General features: G+C 37.8%; 1 protein-coding gene across 2 annotated transcripts in view; it reads right to left on the reverse strand.

The window, feature by feature from the left end:
• PIK3C2G (phosphatidylinositol-4-phosphate 3-kinase catalytic subunit type 2 gamma) overlaps nucleotides 1-22,670 on the reverse strand; it is a 262,489-nt gene that overhangs the window by 40,886 nt on the left and 198,933 nt on the right. For both annotated transcript variants that reach the window (XM_054719240.1, XM_008140463.3), the window contains 3 exons: nucleotides 11,641-11,830; nucleotides 11,031-11,152; nucleotides 7,660-7,768 (listed from right to left, as the gene is read on the reverse strand). In XM_054719240.1, the coding sequence (XP_054575215.1) occupies nucleotides 7,660-7,768; nucleotides 11,031-11,152; nucleotides 11,641-11,830 (421 nt within the window). The remainder of the gene's footprint in view (nucleotides 1-7,659; nucleotides 7,769-11,030; nucleotides 11,153-11,640; nucleotides 11,831-22,670) is intronic.

Genomic DNA, 22,670 nt, shown 5'->3' on the forward strand with positions numbered 1-22,670 from the left:
GGAGTTACATGGAAGAATGACACTGTGAAAAATAGCGAATTTCTAAAGAATCTTATATAATTCCTGTTCTAAAATGTCATCAACATTTTACCAGACTCTGAAAAATACTCTTGGTTTTACTGATGGTACACATATGACATTTATCCTGCCTGCAACACAATCTCAATGAGTTCCAAAGAGAAAAAGAGCAATGTAGTGACAAATGTAGTAATTAACATCTGGGTTTAGCAAGCAGGGAGCAAGAAACATATGTTCACTATTAAGATAGGATTTACCCGTTTGGATTTATTTTGACATTTGATTTCTGCTTTAGAAGCACAACATTGCTTAAACCTTAAGTGATATTATTTCTTATTTTAGGGGACTTCTAGAAATTAGCAAAACTATGAGAAGAGCTAAAAATCACAGTGAATATGGCTTAAAATTTTTTTTAAAAAACAACTGCTGTTTGTATATTTCAACTAAATTCAAATGTTCACATTTGTTTAGGTAATACAATAGTTTACTATAGCTTTTATTATATGTTTATACTGCTCTCTATACAGATCTTATTCAGGTCACAACACAGTTCCACCAAAACAGAGAAGAATTTAAAGAAGCAAAAGGAATTCTTGTTATCACAACTATAATTTGTTAGTAGAATGAAACTGCAAATATTGAAAGAAGAAAAGAAGTTTCTATCAATTTGAGAGTAGAGAGTAAAACTAAAAAAACACAAGCTGAGAGAGAGAGAGAGAGAGAGAGAGAGAGAGAGAGAGAGAGATTTAGAGATTTAGAGATTCAGAGATTCATAGTCATCCTTCTATCTGGGCTGCTCTTGGCTTAAGACCAACTCCCAGAGAGCTCCCTCCCATCTAACTTGACTAATACCAGATACTGGACTTTAAAGCAACCTCTTTATCTAATTTCCTTGACAAAAAGCAAGACTTCTTATAATTGAGAATACCCTAGAAGGGCTCATAATAATATATTTTCTTAATTTAACTTTTTGTTTTTATTTATTTATTTATTTTAAATCTTTATTTTTGAAAATATTACATATGTCTCCTTTCTTCCCCACTGACCTCTTCTAGCCTGCCCCAGCCCGCCCCCAACCCCAGCAATGACTATAATGGGCAACAATATTCACTAAGCCTCGTTGTGCTAAACTGCCCCTTTGCAAGTTTTCCTTACCTGTATATACATGACTCCTTTGCTTTCCTTTCTCATAGCAGTAGTCTGCTAACACTTCTATATGAACCCCTTCTGTGGGCAGATACATTTAGGAGTTCCCTATTGATGGCCTGCTACCATGTCAAGACAGATATCAAGCCCGGCTGGTGTTGCTCAGTGATTGAGCGCCGACCTATAAACCAGGAGGTCAAAGTTCAATTCCCAGTCAGGGCACATGCCTGGGTTGCAGGCTCGATTCCAATAGGGGTCATGAAGGAGGCAGCCGATCAATGATTCTCTCTCATCATTGATGTTTCTATTTCTCTCTCTCCCGGTTCCTCTCTGAAATCAAATCTATAATAATAAAAGCATGATATGCTAATTATACCAGATGTCCTTCCAGATGTCCTTCCTTCCAGACAAAGCCGCAGTGGGTGGGGGCTGAGGCAGAGGTGGCAGAGGCCCCCCCCCCCCCACCACAGCGGCAGCGGGCGTGGGCGAGGGCCAAGGCCCTTGCACTTATTTCGTGCATCGGCCTCTAGTATAAAAGACAGATCTCAACATGTATCCTAGTTACACTAGGATGAAATCAGAAGCCTATCCCAGTGAGCACTTACTTGCCTCTGTCTAAATACGACAAATCCCAACACTTTAATGGTTACTTGATATTTTGTCCATTTCCCTGAAAAGGCATATTTTTAAAAATAGCTTTATTATTATCTGTAAGACAGCCTGCAGAATGCAAAGATGGCAATCCCATACACTATCCCCTCAGCTCTTTCCCTTACAGACAACTGCCATATTCATGTGGTCCTTAACTATAGCATAAGTGAATGGACATGACCTTCAGAGAATGTCAGAATTAGTAAAGAACATTAAGAAGTCAACATTCAATATTCTTGAACATGCGAAAGGGATTTGAAACTCAATGAAATGAATTAAGTTGCCTCGATCATTCTTTACGAGTATGAGCAGCCAAGGCTCCTAGGTCACCAGAAGAGCCTGTTCCCGAGCTGGCAGCTAGCAGGATTCTCAAGATTGTTTTTATCAAAAGTAGCTTGATACCAGAGAGCTCTGTTATGGGGTTCATGTGGGGGAAGACACTGGAGGAAAAATATCAAAATTACATTACCATCTATTTCGTAGTATTATATAAGTTTTTTTCCTAAATGTTCTGTTTTTCTACACATTTTAAAACCTAATTTATCACTTATTAGTGTAGTAGTTTATGTATATAAGTAAATGAATTGTATGTTTTAGAAGCATGAGCTAATTTTTTCAAAAGAAAAAACTAGTAAGCTATAAGAATAAATAAGAGACAACGAAATACTTTTCAGATGCAAACTCAATCTCTTAGGTTTTAAAATCCCATATGTTAGTATATGCTAGTGATTCTGTTATTTTTATTTAAAATATTTATTTAGTATTGATGAGTTTGTAACTGTGCTATCCATGGGTAAAAAATGAATGAATATAGTTACTGAGTTGTTTAAACTACAGACCAAGAGGAACGCATATAACCATATGGATGCTTTGTCCTTACAGTTCCCTGTGTCTAGCACAACTTTCCCCAATTTCTATTTACTAACTTCCTTTGCCCTTTAATAACAATTTGAGTGCCATACTGTCTAGGATGCCTCTCTGCCTCATTCAGAATTGAGTTAAGTATATCCCTTTAAGTGCTCAGGCACTTGTCCTTTGATATATAACGGCATTCCAGCTGAGTCTACCAACTGGAAGTAATATTGGAGCACAATGTTTTTGAGTCCATATTTGCTAAAAATCAATAATATAATAGGATATCTGTGTATCTACTATATTGAAGGCCAAATATCTAGGTTGAAAATAAACAAGTTAAGTAACTATCTGAGGATGGTATTCTTAGAAGAGCAAAATAGAACCAAAGGAAGCAGAAGGAAGGAAATAATAAACATAAAAATAAAGTATTAAAATAATATAATAAAGAGGGCCAATAAATTCCACATTTCATTCTTGGCAAAGATTAGTAAAATTCATAATCCTCTGACAAGACTGATTAGGAAATAACATATGTGAATAAGGAAAGAACGGGCATCTCTTCAGATCTTATAAATGTTACAAATATTATGAGGGAATACTGTGAATGACTTTATGCCAATACAGTAGCAAAAATTCCTAGAGAACTATAACTTATACATAGACCACCCCAAAAAACAGAAAATGTGAATTGCCCTAGAACTCTTAAGTAAATGAAATCTCAAGACCTCCATGACTTTACAAATTAAAGTTATAAAACCAATTTTATAGAAACTGTTCTAAAGAGTAGGAAAAAAAGCAAGAATGTTTTTGCAAATAATAGTATTATGAGTCCAGCATATTGTTGATTCTTATTCCTGGTAAGGACATTATAACACAAAACAACTTCAGGCCGTCTCTGTCATAAACAAAGTTGAAAACAAATATGAAAGAAAATGTTAAATCAAATACAGTAATACATAAAAAAGAATAATACATTGCAATCATGTGGAATTTATCCTAGTAATGCAATTTTATTTAAAATTAGATTATCCATCAATGTGAGTTACCACATTAACAGAATAAAGGAGAAAAATTATTGGTATTGGCTGATTGGTGACCAGCCCAATAGATCCAGGAGAAAACATTTCATACACTAAACCATTATTGTAAAAACTAGTGGCCCGAAATTCGTGCACATTGAAAGGGAATTAATTAGAGGAAATATTTTAATATTGTTATTTGCCCTTTCTCTATAATAGAAGTGTCAGAGATGAAAGAAAATTAGTAAAATGTATATGAAAATCTTCCTCCTGTCAGAATCTGGGGCATGCCATAGGACCCAGAGTCAAGTCCCCACCCACCTGTGTGTGCCTCGAAATCGCACGAGACCCAGACCCGGCAGGCCCCACCCCCATTGGGCAAGATCCAGACCTGGCCGGCCCTGCTCCCAAGCCCTGCCAGGCGGGGGCGAGGGGGCACGCAACCTCAGGTCCCCAGCCCAGCACTGGGAGGGGGTCGCAGCCTCAGGTCCCCCGTCAAGCTCCGCGAGGTGATGGGTGCAGCCTCAGGTCTGCCAGCCCACCCTCAGGTCCCCCGGCATGGCTTGAGGTCCCCCAGCCTGGCACTGGGGTGGGGGGTGCAACTTGAGGTTCCTTGTCAAGCTTTGCTGAGTAGGGGGTGCAGCCTGAGGTCCCCCGTCAAGCCCCACTGTGCAGAGGGTGTGGCCTGAGGTTCCCTGGCCTGGCACCGGAGCAGGGGGTGCTGCCTGAGGTCCCCAGTCAAGCCCTGCTGGGCAGGGGGCACAGCCTCAGGTCCCCTGCCCCGACCTGGTGCCACACAGCCTCAGGTCCCTGCTGATTGCTCATTAAGGGAACCCCACCTCTGCTGTGGGTGCAGCCATCTTGTGTTACAGGAACCCTGCCTCTGCTGTGGGCATAACCATCTTGTGTTACAGGAACCCCGCCTCCACTGTGGGCACAGCCAGCTTGTGATGGAGAGAGGGTCAATTTGCATATTACCTCTTTATTATATAGCAGGGGTCCTCAAACTTTTTAAACAGGGGACCAGTTCACTGTCCCTCAGACCATTGGAGGGCTGGACTATAATTTAAAAAAAAAACTATGAACAAATTCCTATGCACACTGCACATATCTTATTTTGAAGTAAAAAAACAAAATGGCAAAAACATCCGCATGTGGCCCATGGGCCGTAGTTTGAGGATGCCTGTTTATAGGATTATTGGCAATCTAGGAATAAAACTTCCTTAAAATAATAAACGTACCTACAAAAGCCATATACTTAATGAGGAAATATTAGATACTTCTAAATATTAGGTGGTAGAATAATACAAGCATATCCACCGTCACCTCATCAATATATATTGGAGGCTCTAGAGCAGTGGTTCTCAACCTTTCTAATGCCATGACAGTTGTTGGATAAAATGTCAATATACAAAATCAGTTGTATCTAAATACTAATGAAAAATAGAGAAACAATATTTAATAGGTACTCAAAGACATTTGGTATAACAAAATATTTTTAAGATATGTGCACAGAGCAATAAATCTATTATTGAAAAAAAATTTTTAAAGCTTTAAATAAGTACAATATAATGGATTGACAAATGTAAGGATGAAATTTCAACAAAAATCCCAGATGGTTTTTGCATGAAGTTAACAAGATAATTTAAATTATACATGGAAATGTGAAAGTTCCAGAAGAGCTAAAATACTAACTACTTAAGAATAAGAATAAAATAGAAGGGCTTACTTTGCTAGATCTCAAGACTTATTATAAAGCTACAGTAATTAAGACTGTTGGCACAAGGATAGACAAAGATCATTGGTGTAGAATATACAGCTCTGAAGTGGACACATAGATAAATATTTAAATTATTACAAAGACAGCACTGCAGAAAAGTAAGAAAAAGGAAGTCTTTCAATAATGCAGGAACAATTAAAAATCTACATGGAAAAAAATAAGGTGATTCATATCTTACACCATGCATTAAAGTCTACTTCAGATAGATGTAGTTTTAAATGTGAAAGAAAAACAACGAGGCTTCTAGAAAATAATATAGGAAGCTGCACTTATGACACAGAGGTACGGTATGCTCTTCTAACTCTAAGGGAAAATACCGATACATTTTACTAAGTTAAAATTAAGAGTTTCTGTTCACCAGAAAACTTAATAGAGAGAATGAAGGCACACCGTGTCACCTGAAAACATAACCAAGAGAAGGAAGGCACACGACACAGAGTGAAAGAAAATTGTTGCCACATATTTAACTAATGTAAGACATCTATCCAGAATATATAATGAAATACTATAAATAAATAAAATAATATCAAGTAATTCAATAGAAAAATTGAATGCTAAAAAATAAAAAGAAGATAGTCCCAGTCCGATGAGGAGGCCCAGAATCTCCCAGAGTCATGAGGGACATTGCTATTTTTCTTACTGTTTTTAGTTCCTCACTACTCTCTAAGGCTTAGCTTTAGGCCTTGACAACCTGGCTTTGACCTCCTTATTGGTTTAACCTTCCTCTCACAGCTTCCTTGCGAGAATGCTGAGATAGAGCTGAATTGTATCCTTGCACGTTTTCCTATATCCCTGTGAGAGAATAAAAGCCCTCCAAAGATGCCCACATTCTAATCGCCAGAGCCTGTGAACATGTTACCTTACATGGCAAAAGGCATGTTGCCGTTAAAATGAAATTAAGTATATCAAAATGGTGAGGTTATCCTGGATGACACAAGGAGGGCCATGGGTAGTCAAAGGAGATGTGGTGACAGAAGCAGAGGTCAGAAGGTGTCATTGCTGGAAAGGGTACAAGTCAAGGAATGAGGCGGTCTCTGGAAACTGAAAAGCCAAGGAAATGAATGTTTATTCTAGTGCCTGCAGAAAGAACCAGGCCTCTAACATGAGTTTAGTCCTATAAGACCCATTTATTTTGGACTTTGACCTTAAGAATTGAAAAAAAAAAAAAAAGATACGTGTTGTTTTAAGCTACCAAATGTGTGGTAATTTATCATAGCAGCCATAGAATCTAATACAATCCCTTTCTTCTCCCCCCTCACTCATGACCTTTCCTATTTCCTAAGGAAACACTTCTCTATGCCAACTCTTTTATTTATTATTTTTACTTTTTAAATATATTTTTTATTGATTTCAGAGAGGAAAAGAGAGGGAGAGAGAGATGGAAACATCAATGATGAGAGAGAATTATTGATCGGCTGCCTTCTGCACGTCCCCCACTGGGGATCGAGCCTGCATCCCAGGCATATGCCCTGACCCCCTGACTGGGAATGTAACCGTGACCTCCTCGTTCATAGGTCCATGCTCAACCACTGAGCCACACCATTCTGGCACCTAAGTCAGCGCTTTTAAATACTATCTGCTCTTAAAGGCATAGCTCAGATGTTCTCTTCTCCCTGAAACCTCATCTTCTCCTTGAAACCTCAATCAGAGGGGAAGGGGAGGGAGGCTGGGTGAAAAAGGTGGTTAAAAAAAGCCTCATAGACAGACAACAGTGTGGTTATTAGCAGAGGGAAAGAGAGGTGGGGGCAGGTAGGAGAGGGTGAAGGCGGGATAAATGGTGACAGAAGGAGACTAGACTTTGGATGGTGAGCTCACAATGCAATGTGCAGATGATGCAGTATAGAATTGTACAGTTGAAACTTGTATAATTTTATTGATCATTGTTACCCCAATAAATTCAATAAAAGTAAAGAAGATAAAATAATGTAATTTTTAATTCTCTAGAGTGCTAGAGCACCTAGCAGCACTGATAGTTCACTAATCACATATTACTTCAAGTTATTTGAGGCCAACGTGCTATATACCTTTTTTGCCGTTCCACAGTTTAGTTTACTGTTTCAGAGATTTTCCACACATAAGACATGCATGTTTGTAGAAGGACTAACAGAATATCATCATAATGCATAATAAAATATTTCCAGTAATAGTCGATATTTTATGCAAAAAGTATAGAATTAAATTGTAACATACGTTTGCAATCTCATATGATCCTGTTAATATCTGTTCCATGTAATGATTTAGATCTCTGAATCTTTTATGATCTGAATTTGTGAAAGGTAAGTGCCACCAATGAGGAAACCTGTTTTAAAAGAAAAAAGTGTACATTCATTAGTTCGAAATTGGCCTCTTCATTTTAGGATTGCTTATGAAACTGTAGCTACATCAGATGGAATTATGGCCAATGAAAATATTTTCCTTTAAATCACATGATTACCACTGAGAGTTTCATTAACATGGCTGTGGTCACTTGTGCTATTTTAATTGTCACTAATATTAATACTAATTTAATTTAGCGTACTAAACTAATATATCTGTTCTTTCTTACTGTGTTTATGGTAGACCACACATTTTGTCCCTTAAACACATGTGGGGGCTTAATAAATATTTTCTAAAGTTAATGATTCATAATTTTTCAAGAAGGTCAGATTGCAATGTTTCTTCTGAGTTCACTGGAGATACTGCTACAGGAACTAAATTAAACGCTTAGCAAGTGGCATATGCTTCCATCTGGTCTGAGCCTTTTGGAACAAAGTATCACTTTCCCCAGGAGTCTGACTTGCAGAATTTCCTCCCTACTATCTGATGATTTACCTCCATGTGTTAGATAGGATCAAACCCAACTATTGGATGGTTAGCATTTGGTAACGAATTTTAAGGATTAAATATATCATTTTAGGAACTATCTAGCAGCTTCCTCCGATTGCAGTCTTGCTCTGCCTCCTTCTTAATTCTGCTTCTTTGATATGACCTTTTCCTGGGGAAAGGAAAATGGAGGATAGTGAAGCACTGTCAGCAAACACACAGAAGTGTGTGACAACTTCAGGCCATCCCATCCATTGCCTCTTGTTGGACATGTCAGGGAAGTTCAGAACAACATGTTTGTGTATTTAAGTAATTTTTCTGTTTCTAAAAGGTCACTTGCAGTTCTAAAGCTTAAAGTATTAAACATGTTTGTCCTGATTTCTTATGAAAATTAGTACCATACACAAGTAACCAAGATATAGATATGCATTTGATAGATATATTGGGTTGGTTTTAAATAATAATTTGTATATCTGTGGATAAATTTTTCTTATTGCTAGAATAAAATAGAGTTCGACATTAATTCTATGCCTTTGTTGATGTTTTGATAGATGTATGTACTAAAAAAAAAATCTTGTGTAAAAAGAAGTACATGAGAATTGAGGAATTCAGCTATAGTAATATTCACTTGTGATACTTTTCAGTTATATATAAATTAACATATAATTCAGTTCTTAAAAATTATTTTTTATGATCTTTTTTTCCTGACTGTGACCTAATTTCCTCCCTTAATTTTGTTCAGACCAAAGATTAGAAAACACCTGACTTGCAAACAGATTTGATACCTGGTTATTAGGATAATCTATTTTCTCACTACCAACACCAGTATTCTGATTTGCTCTGTATCTGACCCCAGAGATTTATTTTACTGCCCAGGATAATGTACCAAAATAAGATTTTGGATGATTGGTGAAGGTAGAAGAGGGAGAGGAAATCAGCCCTTCTCCAGCAGATTAACTTTAAAGAAGACCATTTACTTTTGAGAAAGATTTCCAAGCCCTTGTACTCTTGGAAGGAGCCCAGAGGCACATATAGCCTAATGTGGAGATCCCCACTGCATGCTGTGAGCAATTTGAACTTTATTCCTCACAATTCTAATTTTTTCATTATACTTTCCAGATCAGGTTTACTTCATTCTCATACGGTTTCTCTGAGTGAATTTAGAAGTCAGAGGACATCTTGCCCTCATCCTTAATTTACATGCGTTGCTGTAAACCTTAGCTCCTTTCGGACTCTTAGCATACCAATGTAGTTCAGGGCACATAGGACTAAATGTCCCTCCCCTCCACACATTGCTTGAATAATTTTAAAATCAACTTAGGTCCCATTGGCAGGTAGTAGTTGTTGAGCAAAGCAAAATCCTAACTAAAGCTGAAAATTGAGAAGAGGCACATATAAAGAGATTATTATAACTTTTAAGGTTTTATAAGATATGCTGATATGTATTGGAAAGATACAAATGTAGAACAGAGAAGTTTTTGAGACCAAAAAGGAAAGCTCTTTAACATGAATGAACTTATCATTTCTTAGTAGGGCATGATGGCAGCTACTGATGTTGAATTTAATATGTGCAGCCAATTGGAAATTTTGCCGGCATCTCTTCTTTCTCAGTTATTTTATTAGATTACTTTTTTGAGAAGGGGGAGTAATTCTTAAAGCTGATGTTACTTTGAAAATTTTCCACAGCCACAATCCTTTCCTCCCAGTCTCTTGAATGTGCTCTAACTCTAATTTTGTTGACTTCCTGATATTTAAAGCATCTGTATTTCAAAATTTCTATGACATCTACAAGTATAATTTTTCATGAATGTGAACTACTCAGTCATCAATAGTGCGCACTATCTGTCCACCCATTGGTATCTCTGCTTAGCTTTATGTTTTGAAAATGGATTCAACCTTGAAAGCCTACTAAAAATCCATATGCACAACGTATGTCAGGGCAGGTATGACCATTCATGTTGTTAAAGGACCATTTAGTTAAAAATCTGAGTCAAGATGAAATTACATTTGGTTTACCTAAGTGCCAATATCATACTTTCTGCAAGTTCACCCTTTAAAAGTCAGGATACACTTTTGTTGTACACTGAAGTCTGTGCCCTAAGTTTGGCTAGTTATGATAAATTTTAGAATGTCTTTTTGGACAGAAGTTATTTTCATTATATTTTTATTTTACTTTCATTTAATGTTTTTTTCCAATAAAACATGAATGGAAGCAATAGTTTTCAAGGTTGCATCAAAATGAACATAACAACAAATTAAATTTAGATAGAGCAAATTGAAGCCAATAATTATAACAAAAGCGAGTTGATTTTAATAAATTCTACGATATTAAAATTCACTATATTAAATTTACTATGAAAGATTTTATTATATTAAAAATTTAATTTCTTCTGGAACAGCAAGTAAATATATCAGAGCTATATATTGCAGTTACTTATTATAAGAGTAGACCAATTTAGTTCTAAATTTTTAATTTTATAGAAAAACCCCAGAAGATAAAATTTTAAAAAACAATTTTCTTAATAACTGATAAAAAAAGGTAATTGGTTCTCAATTTTTCTGTCTACAAAATCAATGGCTGGAAGCAGACAGAAAATTGAAAACCTTGTTCTGTTTTATGAGACATACTTTTCTGACTCCAAGAGCAATACAGACTTTGCTGCTGCGTTGCTTACAAATAGGAACTCCCATAACCATAATTTTCCCTTATGTTCAAGGACAAGTACTGAAGGCACACACTGTGGAAGACAGTGCCTTACTCTGGTAGAGTCAGTGATGCAAACTGCTTCTGAAGTTGGCTGTGAAGTTTTGCAAACTGTTCAAATGATTTTTCTGTCAGGCTTGTTTTGTTGTTATTGTGTGTCACCTGGATTAGATACAGCTGCAAAAAATAAACAGACAAAAATCAGAAGACAGCAATATCAACCTGGGATACCTTCTAAATCTGATTTCATGTCACTAAACAAAGCAGGAATCTTTGTGCATAAAAAAATCATCACAAAAGTTAAGAGATGCAATTTGTAATGGCAAAATTACATATAAACACTGTGTATAATAATAATCTAATGTGCTGGGAACAGACGCCCAATCTCTGCTCTTCTTGCAGACACTTCAATCAGCTCTTGTTTCATATTATACCACGGGCAGGATCTGTTCTCTTTGATGGTTCTCTTCTAATAGCTCTGGTTGTTATGATTTGTCCTTAGAACATCCTCTTTAGTGGCACTTCCGCTCAAAATGTAACTGATTTTTCATTTGCATAGTAAAAGCAAAAAATCATGGTTTAAGGAAGGATGTGTAGCATAGTGAAGGGGAGTCTGAGGTGAAGGCAAATGATATTTAAGTCAAGATGATAGACTTGAGACTTACAGGACTAGTCCTATTGCTGAATCTTAAAATTGTCGCTCTTTGAATTGACCTGGTTGCACTCAGCATACAGGATTCCTGGGGAAAGTTCTGTGAAATAGACTTGGCAGGGCTTATGGCTGTCATTTGTGCCAGCGTGTGAATCAAGTTATTCAATTTAACAGGGAAACACTCCAGACTTTCCTTTATTTTCCTAGAGAAATGAAAAAGAAAAGATAATGGGTTACAGTCCCTTGAATGAATTCATTTTACTTAAGATTTGTTTCCTTGTGTTTGTTTGTGCATTTGTGTTTTGTGTTTTTGTGTTTGTTTTTGTGTTTGTGTTTTTGTGTTTGTGTTTTGAGTTTTTGTGTTTGTTTCTTGTGTTTTCTTGTGTTTTGGAGGAAAAAGTCAAGAACCAACAATTTTTATTTGGAGCCCAGCTATTAAACCTTATTTTTTTATTTTTGTAAACTTCAAGTTCATATTTTGAGTTGCTAGCAAATATAAAATAAACTCTCAGTGAAATATAAAACTGTGATTAAAACTTGTATTTTGACTTATTTTAGATTTTTTTCCTATTTTTAAAGATAATATTTTAAAATTTAATTTTAATTTAGAATTATTTAAAATATTTACATAGTTCCAGAAGTTAAATCTACAAAAAATATATTTCAAGAAACCAGCATCTATCCTGTACTCTCTCTGTTTTTCCTTCCCTCCCCTTATATTTAAAATAATTTAAAAATTACAGTTTCACTTTTATTATTTTATTTTTAATTTTGTATGTATTTGTGAACCTCTTTCAACTATCTTACAAAAAAGTTGCACACTATTATACTATACCTAATATACAAGTATTTTATATGAAATGTTTCTCATTCTCTGGTCTTTTTGGTTTGTTTTGGAGTGTTTCTGCTTCTTAATGTTAATTGTGTGGTTGTTGTTTTAATTTAAGAAACTTTGCAATTGTATTCTAATGGTATAACAAATATCTTTATGTAATACTAGAGGCCCTGTGCATGAAATTCGTGCATTGGGGGGGTGTCCCCTCAGCCCAGCCTGCACCTTCTCCAATCCGGGACCCCTTGGGGGATGTCTGACTGCTGGTTTAGGCCCGATTCTGGCAGTCAGACAGCCCTCTCACAAACCTGGACTGCTGGCTCCTAATTGCTCACCTGCCTGCCTGCCTGGTAGCCCCTAACTGTCCCCCACCCCCCCGCCAGCCTGATCACCCCTCACTGCCTCTGTGTGCCAGCCTGATTGCCCCTAACTGCCTCCCCTGCCGGCCAGGTTGCCCCAACTGCCCACTCCCTGCCGGCCTCGTTGCTTCTAACTGCCCCCCCCTGCCAGCCTGGTCACCCCTTTCTGCCCCCTCACCAACCTGGTCACCCCCAACTTTCCCCCTCTGCAGGCCTGGTCGCCCTTAACTGCCCCACTCTGCTGGCCTGGTCACCTCCAACTGCACCCTGCCCCTGCAGGCCTGGTCACCCCACACAGCCTGCTTGTTCAGTTGTTTGGTCGTCCCTCACTAACCCCCCTGCTGGCCTGGTCACCCCACGCAGCCTGCTTGTTCAGTTGTTCGGTCGTCCCTCACTAATCACCCCCCTCTGCCAGCCTGGTTGTAGGCAGCCATCTTGTGAGGGTGTGAGGGTCAATTTGCATATTACCTCTTTATTATATAGGATTCTTTATCTCCTTTGTACCTCTCTCCAGTATCTAATTTGCAGTGTTGTCCTGTTTATCCCAGGCAATACTATAAAACAAACAGTATGTTTATTCTACTTTTCTTTTTTTTCTTATTCTACATATCATATGTGCTTCCTATTCTACTTTCATTTTTTAGCACTATTGTGTTTACATCATACAATAGTATTTCTACTATACATAATATGCAGTCTCTCTTCTAAATATCATTAAATCTTAAACTCTCTACCAGTCCTTATGTCCACATCTCTCAGTCATTTTGACTATCTGAAGTTAATTCTCATAAATTCTTCAGGAATGCCCAAGGTTACAAGTTTCTGAGTTTTGGGTGTTGATAATCGTTTGTTTCTGGGCCTTTATGCTTGAAAATCAATTTGGCTAAATACAACATTTTTGGCTCACATTTTATTTTTTGAGTGTCATCAAAATACTATTTCATTTTCTTCTGGAATAAAGAATTACTATCCAAAGCTCTAATGACATGCTGAGCTTTTTTCCTTTATAAAAAACCTCCTCTTTTTGCCTAGAGGCTTAAAAAGGTTTCTTTTTCTTTGAAGTCCAGTAGTTTTTGTAAGATATGTTTTAGTTTGGTTATTATAGGTAATTTTTCTGAATATGCACTGTGTCTTTCAATATGTAATTTTGTCTTTTGATTTTTCAGAAAGTTTCTTACATTTTAAAATTTTATTTTAACTAAAAGTTGATACTATGAGTAAAATTTTAACTCATTAATTCTAACAATATATCTGTTTATTCTTTTGAAATTTGAATGAACACAGTCATGTAATCTGCAAGTTATGAAGGGTTTTTTGTTTTTTTTTGTCACCCCTTGTACTGCTAAAACATCTATTCAATGGTAAATAGAAGTGGTGGCAACAAAGTTTGCTCCTGATGATGAAGGAAACATTTTCAATGTTTTACCATTAAATATAATGTTTTTTGTAAGTTTTTAGCTGTAGGTTATAGATTTTCCTTTTTATTTCTAGAGAGCTTTTAAAAATGAGTGATTCTAAATTTTATTAACTGCATTTTCTGAATCTATTGAGGTGATCATATAATGTTTTTACTTTAATTTTTTTTCACTACTGAGTCTTGAATGTTTTACCTTGTAAACACTTACTTTACTGAACTCTTGTTATTCCAAATTTTTTTTTGGTTAATTCTTTGGAATTGCTGTATTTTTTGTGTTATTCAAATGGAAAATAACAATATAACAAAGCCTAAATATAGAATGTTACTATCAATATAGAAGGCATTATTTTTTTCCTGACATTAATGGTGAAACAGGAATTTTAGGGGTAAGATAGGACAGGTTTAGGAAATATTAGAAATTTTTGAAATTAGGGGGACCATGAAGGAAGCACAGGGCTACAGAGAAGCAGAAGGTATATTTCCATAGAATGGGGGAGCTGGAAAGCTGCAACAGGTACATTTCCATAGAATGAGGAAGCTGGGAACAGCAAAAGGTTTATATTTACAGAATAAAGAGAAGGAAGCCCTTCATTCAGAGGGAGAAGAAGAAATCCCAAAGGGAATAGAAAAACAAAAAGGAAGGAGGGGTGGGGGGGGGGGGGAGAACCTCACATGTCCCATGTTGTTGTAGTAAAATATAGAAATGTTTAAAAATGCTTATGGAATGTGAGAAAAGTTAAAAATGTTTGAGTTAACTTCCCTTAAAACTTAAGAGTCTGATATTAAAGACTAGAGGCCCAGTGCATGAATTCATGCACGGGTGGGGTCTGGCTGACCTGGCCTCAATTGGGGCATATTGGGGCTGGGCCTGTTGGGAGGAGGAGATGGTGGGAGGGGCCGTGGGCAATTGGCTGGTGGGCCCACCCCTGATTGGGGTTAGGGGGCCAATTGGGGGCCAACAGCGTGGGAGAGAGGCCATGGGTGGTTGGCCCACTGGCCCCACCCCCTGATCCGGCTGGTTCACTGGCCACAGTGGGCATCATAGCAACCAGTCGTTATGGTTGCTGGCTTTTTATATATATAGATACATTCCTCACTGCCCTGAAGTGTGTGCACCCCAGAGATAAGGACTTGAACTGACGCAGAGTGACTTGTGTCAAGATAAACACTTGCCTGAGTGATGTACTCTCCTTAGCCCCCTGGCCGTGTTTAAGATTAACATATGTGCATTGATGTAAATAATTGATAGCCACCTGGGCTGCTATGGGTACGAACAAGCCTTAAATATGGACCTCTGCCAGCCAATGGATATGCTCGTCTTGTGGAGACATTACAAAGGCCCATCCCTTTGTCGGTCTGCCAGGCGATGCCACTCCACGCTTCTCTTCCTGCCAGATGACAGAAGAACGTCCAGTAATTCCCAATTGAGACTTGACTGAGCTCTTGGGAGAAGAACGCAGGCCCCCTACACCTAGACCAGACCAGCCTAGCTGCTGGATCACAGAGGACAACACCACAGGGATCCTTAACTAAGTTTGTACCCGCAGCCGCTCAGGAATTTGTGTGAGTAATAAAACGCTGTGTGATTTGCAACTGCATATGTTTCATGTGGTGTAATTCCTCCGGCAGCTAATTGAATTAATTTGTGTACGCTTAAACTTAAAATTAAAGCCTTTGGTCTTTTTGGTCCTAAGCCTGCCACTCTGGTCCTGCTTGCGTAAGAGCAGTCTCTTCGCTAGCAACTACTTGAATGTCCCACACCTGCACGGTTAAAGTTTATCTCCAGGGACACCTTAGATAAACACCCAGATCCTTTCCTGGGATCTACTTGGGACACATGTGAGGTTCAACCTTTGAGCCTAGGAGTTACTATAGTAACCAGTCTAAGGGAATAGTGGCCAATCAGAGGGGATATCAAGGCACCAGGATCTGCAGCCTTTATAAGCCATAGGGAAAAGGAACTCAGTGGGACCCTTTCCCCCTCCACATGTGGGAGTCCATTCTGTGGGACTTTTTCCCTCTCCCCATGTGGGAGTCTGTACTTGTTCTTCAATAAATCTCCACCTTTGCTATACCACTTTCTGTCCATGGATTCATTCTTTGATTCCAGCGGACAAAGAATCCGGGTTCCTGTCCAAAAATTCTCTATCAATGGGAATGCCTACAATTTTTTACCTTTAAAAGTATGTTGTCTATCTAAGTTTCTTTATATTTTATGCTTGCTAAAATTTTCTAAGAGAAATGGATGTTACCTGTAGTCAAGCACTACTTTTCTGGGTAAGCTTCTATCGAAGTTGCAATACCTGTTTTTACAACTAATCTGCCATGTCCTCAATGTTAGCAGTGTAGTTCACTAATGTTTAGTAATTAAACATGAGGTGATCATAATCACTTTAAAAATATATTTCTTTATTGACTTCAGAGAGGAAGAGAGAGGGAGAGAGAGACAGAAACATCAATGATGAGAGAGAATCATTGATCGGTTGCCTCCTGCACGCCCCCTACTGAGGATCGAGCCTACAACCCAGGCATGTGCCCTTGGCTAGAATCGAACTTGGGACCCTTCAGTCCGCAGGCTGACGCTCTATCCACTGAGCCAAACTGGCTAGGGCTCCCCTCACTTTTATAAAACTTCAAGCCCATTTTTCTTGTTCTATTATTAGACCTTTTTTTGAGTGAATTCCAAATTTTTCCATTATCATCAATCTAGGCCAAAATTTGCTAAGGAAGTTAAAATATGACTCTGATCATTATTCATTTCCACAGTGTTCATTATTTCTAAAAATGTTCTTTAAATTTATGGAAATATAGTGTAGTATACAATGTTTCTTTCTTTATTGGCAAAGACATGAAGATAATAATGAAACAGGAATTTTAGGGGTAAGATAGGACAGGTTTAGGAAATTCCAGAAATTTTGGAAATTAAGGGGACCATGGGGGAAGCACAGAGCAGCAGAGCAGCAGAAGGTATATTTCCATAGAATGGAGGAGCTGGAAAGCTGCAACAGGTACATTTCCATAGAATGAGGGAGATGAAAACAGCAAAAGATCTATATTTACAAGATAAAGGGAAGGAAGCCCCTCATCCAGAAGGAGAGGAAGAAAACCCAAAGGGGCGGGAAGGGGGAGGTGGGGGATGTACCTCACATGTCTCATGTGAGGTTCAACCTTTGAGCCCAGGAGTAACCAGCCTAAGGGAAGAGTGACCAGTCGGAGGGGAGATCAAGGGACCAGGATATGCAGCCTATAAAAGCCATAGGGAAAAGGAACTCAGTGGGACTCTTTCTCCCTCCCTACTTGGGAGTCCATTCTGTGGGACTCTTTTCCTCTCCCCACCTGGGAGTGTGTACTTATTCTTCAATAAATCTCCCCCTTTGCTATACCACTTTCTGTCCGTGGATTCATTCTTTGATTCTGGCGGACAAAGAATCCGGGTTCCAGTCCAAAAATTCCGTATCAATAAAGTAGTAGAAGTATACTATTAATCATGACTTACTGAGATCCTCCCATTCATTCATTCATTCATTCATTCATTCAACAAATACTTATTGAACATATTGTATGTATTAGGGTGGAAAGCTATCAGGTGATAGCATGTGGTCATTTCTTATGAAGATAGGCCTATGAACCAGAAATCTTAAGTTCTGGTGTATTCACTCTCACAAAATCTCAACTATGTTCATGCCTTATGTTGAGGGCCCCCTGGGAAGGCACATGGGCATTTCTTTAATTATTGTCAGCTGAACTCCGGGTGATAGGCAGAGCCATTCCCTGGGACCATGTTTCCCCAAAAAGACTGGATGTGTTATCAGTACTGACTTTTTACCTTTGCCCAGGTGTCCACTGTAGTGGGTTTTGATATGTAAATCCAGTCAAGCACCAGGAATGCTTGGGCCTACACAAGAATGCAAATAAGCTCCTCTGATCCTAAGTTTTGGTGATACTTCCTGGTATTTGGGGATAAATAAATAAAAACGGGTCCCTGTCTCTCCATCAGAGAGGATGGTGTCCCACCCAGCTCCCAGCTTTATAAATCTATCTCTGTGTCTTCTTTCTTCCTTCCTTCCTTCCTTCCTTCCTTCCTTCCTTCCTTCCTTCCTTCCTTCCTTCCTTCCTTCCTTCTTTCTTTCTTTCTTTCTTTCTTTCTTTCTTTCTTTCTTTCTTTCTTTCTTTCTTTCTTTCTTTCTTCTTTCTTTCTTTCTTTTTCTTTTCTTTCTTTCTTTCTTTCTTACCTTCTTTTTTATTGCCCCTGTGTAATAAACACATTACTTTATTTTTTTATTTTTTGGGAATTACTGACTGAGTATCCACCTCTGTTAGTTATTCAGAGGGAACAATGAATTAAAAAGCTCTGTCACAATTTCTTTTCTTTAATGAAGAAAAGTCATAGTTTAATGTTGAATTTGTAATCTATAAAATGTTAGAACAGTACTTTCTCCCTCTTAAGCCTAAAAGTATCAGTCAAGATAATTCTTATTTGCCTGGCTGGTGTAAGTCAGTGGTTGAGCATTGACCAGGAAGTCACAGTTAGATTCCCTGTCAGGGCACATGCCTGTGGTGGGATGTGCAGGAGGTAGCTGATCCATGATTCTCTCTCATCATTGATGTTTCTCTCTCTCTCTCTCTCTCTCTCTCTCTCTCTCTCTCTCTCTCTCTCCCTCTTCTGCTCTGAAATCAATAAAAATATGTGTTTTAAAAAAGGTAATTCCTATTTTGTTACAAATTTATTGTAGGGGTCAAAGGAGCCACCCAAAGATGAGCCCCAGTGTTACACAAATTATTGTGAACTGAAGGCAACTAAGACCCTGTGGGCTCAAGAGTAACTCCTGCTCCCCTCTTAACTAGAATCATTTAAATTAGGAGCCTGGCACATGATAAGAGTTAAAACCAGAAATGACTTTTTAACCTATTTATATGGGAGGGTAAACTAATAAATACTGAACATGTGCTCTTCTAGCAATTACCTTCTGCCTCAAGGTGCATGACCTCATCCTTAGCTCAGAATGCCACATGTACCTCAATTTCCCTTTCTGTCTCTGACGCTCTCATGTATGTAATTAAATTTAGTTATTTTCTCTTGTCAATCTATCCTGTTTATTTGATGATTAGACCAGCCAAAAGAACCTTGAGAGTAGAGGAAAGTTTCTTCTTTCCCTACTGGACCAATAAGTAGAAAAACCCATATTTTTTAACCAAAAAATTACCATTCCACAATGAACTCAATGAATGATCAATTCTGATGCATTCTGGATACATAATTTTTTTAAAAAATGTTCTTCTCTATGCACTTTTATTTTTTAAAATTCAAGAATATCATGGAAAAGAAAGCAATAATTTTGGTTTCACATGTATGTAATGTGTATGTACACATATGCGAACACAAAATTTGATATTCTAGTGAAAGGTTAAAAGGTTAAAACAAAAAGTTAAAAGAAAATAAATACTAAAACAGGTTGTCTCATGTTAATCCTTGTGCTTTGATGGCAGGGAGCCCTAATTTAAGAAACATGGCTGTAAGCACTTAGAAATTTTCTTACCACATTCCTTCAACTTGTCTAAGGACACTGAAGTTAATGAACATCTATATTTATCTGAGATTACCAGAGCATTCAGAGTTACATATGCAGGATTTTTTTTTCTTCTGTCTGAGTTAGCTGGGTCCAGGGAGGAGCATCCATTATGCAAGAAATCAATGTTGTTCCCTCTGAGCTCACTTATTAGTTCTGCTTGTGATATTAAGAAACTCATTTAGCCTTCAGGAGAATCAATTGTTTCACCTATAAAACATCATTGATGACTAAACCATGTCATCCACCAGGATTGTTGATAGGATCAAATAAAGTAACATATGAAAAGCACTGGAAATAGAATAATAATATGCAAATATTATTTCAGAAATGTTACTACCAGTTAAGTAAAGAAATAAAGATGTAAGAACCCCCAAAACAGCAAACTACATGTAGAGGGATAGCGGGAAAACAAAAGTACAAATGATGGTTCTGTGAAAACTGAATGAGGTAAACTCTCTTGAAATCCTACAAAAGAGATATTAGATAGAGATTAAGAAGAGGCAACTTTAGAGTTATATTTCTTTCTTTCCTTTTTTTTTTCCTTTCTCTTGTTTCATAGTTAGCACTTGCCTTCAAAAAACAGACAGTCTTTCCTGTTTTCCCAGTTAACATTTTAAGTCTTCAGAATTCATCTAGAGGTCAGCAAATCTTAAGTAAATGTCATCACAGGTGCCTACCTCTGCTTACAAACAAGAGTTCCATGCTCCATGACCTTGGCTATGAATAAGTAATTCCTGACCATTTCTTATGGAGATTCCTTACAAAAATGTGGCCAAATCAAAGCAACTGGAATAAAGGAACTAAGAAAAGGTTGATGGACTGGTCTTATTATGCATAAGTAATATGTCAGCAACGTGATATTTCAGGTTACTATCCTCCCCTCCCGAAGCCAGTTTATTTTATGGATGATATTAAAATCAAATTGTATGCAAAGCAAGAAGAAAATCTTAATATGCAATAATATAGAAAAATCAATACTGGTAAATGGTGCTATAATTAATCTAATAAAAACCTTCAACATGTAAAAATGTATTTTAAAATAATAAATTATTGTAGACTCATTGCTTGTTAAATTGGAATATAGCAGTTTGATGCACTGCACAGGGTCAGGCATACCAGTGAGGACTGAGTGATGTTCGTAGCTATTGGGAGATAACAGCTGTTGTGAAACAGTGCCATTTGGATTATTCATCTCTTAAATTGATGATTTCTGGTACTCTTGATGGGTACATTAAACTTTTCAAATGCTTTTAAACTTAGACTGATAGTCTTCCAGAGTTCAAAATATATATATTTTGCAGCTAAGGTGTATCCTGACTTGATATTTAGGCAAATTAGGCTTAGGCAAATTTTCAGTGTAACTTACAGAATTCAAAAATAGAGATTCCCTTATTGCAGAAATTTAGAACAGCAACTACGTTTTCAAACATTGTAGTGATTGTGACTGGTCCACACAATTTAGGAAATACAGGCCTATAAAAGCTGTTATTCCTGCAAAAAATTACTTTATCAAGTCAATTTAATTCAGATTAGTTTTCATGATTACACTGAAAAAATGGGAGACTTTTACAATGAAAGGAGAAATTTCACTTCGCATTTTTCTTTGAATCTTCTTTTCTAATTTAGGGAAAGTTGGACAACATGATTGCTAATTCCAGTAGGTTCTGTTTTTTCTTTTCTTTTTCTTGTGAGCCTTTATTTCTGTAGGTATCAATGGTTAAGATAAGGCAAAGAAAAATTTTGACCTTTATTTGGGGAAATACAATAACCCATGAGATGACCATTTGCAAAGTACTAAAAGAGCATCAAGAACATCTAAACTAAGAAAAGAGTAAGATGTAAATTGACCATACCTTCACGACACCCAGCAGCCAATCAGGAGTGAGTATGCAAATCAACCCAACAAAGATGATGGGTTAATTTGCATACACAGGCACCGAGTAGTGGGGGGTGGGGCAGGACACTTGCCATGGCGATGATGCAGGCGTTCTGCCTCCAGCCGCTCCGGGCCTCTGGGCAGCATGGGAAGGCAGAAAGGCAGCTCCAGGCTGGAGCAAAAAGGCGGCTCTGGCTGGAGCCAAGGTGGTGCTGGCAGCCAGGGAAAGGAAGGCCCATTCTTGCACGAATGTTCATGCATCGGGCCTCTAGTTTAGTGATAAAAGAACCTTGGGAATTTCATCTTGGTCCCATACTCTCTCAGTCTTGAAGAGAAACCAGAGAGAAAGGCAGTGAACTATGTTTTGAGACACTGGAGCATAGTCTTGTCTCACTCTGTACCCATGTCGAATAAATAAGGAGGAATGAGGGAACACTGAGGATTTCTGGCATTCTGTCTGCATATCATAGCTCTGGCTCCTTTGTTTGTGATGTGGAGATGGGACACTGTCTCTGATTGTCACTGACATTTCCAGTGGCTTCACAGTTGGGACAGTCATTGTGCCTGCTCTGCCCATTGGCCCCTTATAATCAAGACTATTCTCTCTAAAGCTCAAAGTTCAGAGAAGAAGCTCTTGGTTGTTGGGATTTTTTGTGTGTGAAGGAATGGCCCCTGATAGGAGTATGGATAGGAAAGAGAATCCATGATAGCTTTTTATGAAGGACCCTGTCCAATAGGGACAAAAGTAACTAGTTAAGTCAGTGACATTGTCTCTCTTTCTTGAATTTATACTAGAGAATGTTGGCCAATGGGCAAAGAAAGAGAATTGATATATGATAGGCAAAGGTAAGCAGAGTGAAAGATCTCTCTTTCCATTAAATACTAGCCAGACCCTACTGGTTTCTGGGGTTTATTAGGTTACAGTTTGAGTCCATATATATCCCTTTTCCCAGGGATACCAGATAAATCTCTGGTTCTTGCTACCAAAA

This window comes from Eptesicus fuscus, chromosome 7 (genome assembly GCF_027574615.1).
Source record: "Eptesicus fuscus isolate TK198812 chromosome 7, DD_ASM_mEF_20220401, whole genome shotgun sequence".
Taxonomy (NCBI): domain Eukaryota; kingdom Metazoa; phylum Chordata; class Mammalia; order Chiroptera; family Vespertilionidae; genus Eptesicus; species Eptesicus fuscus.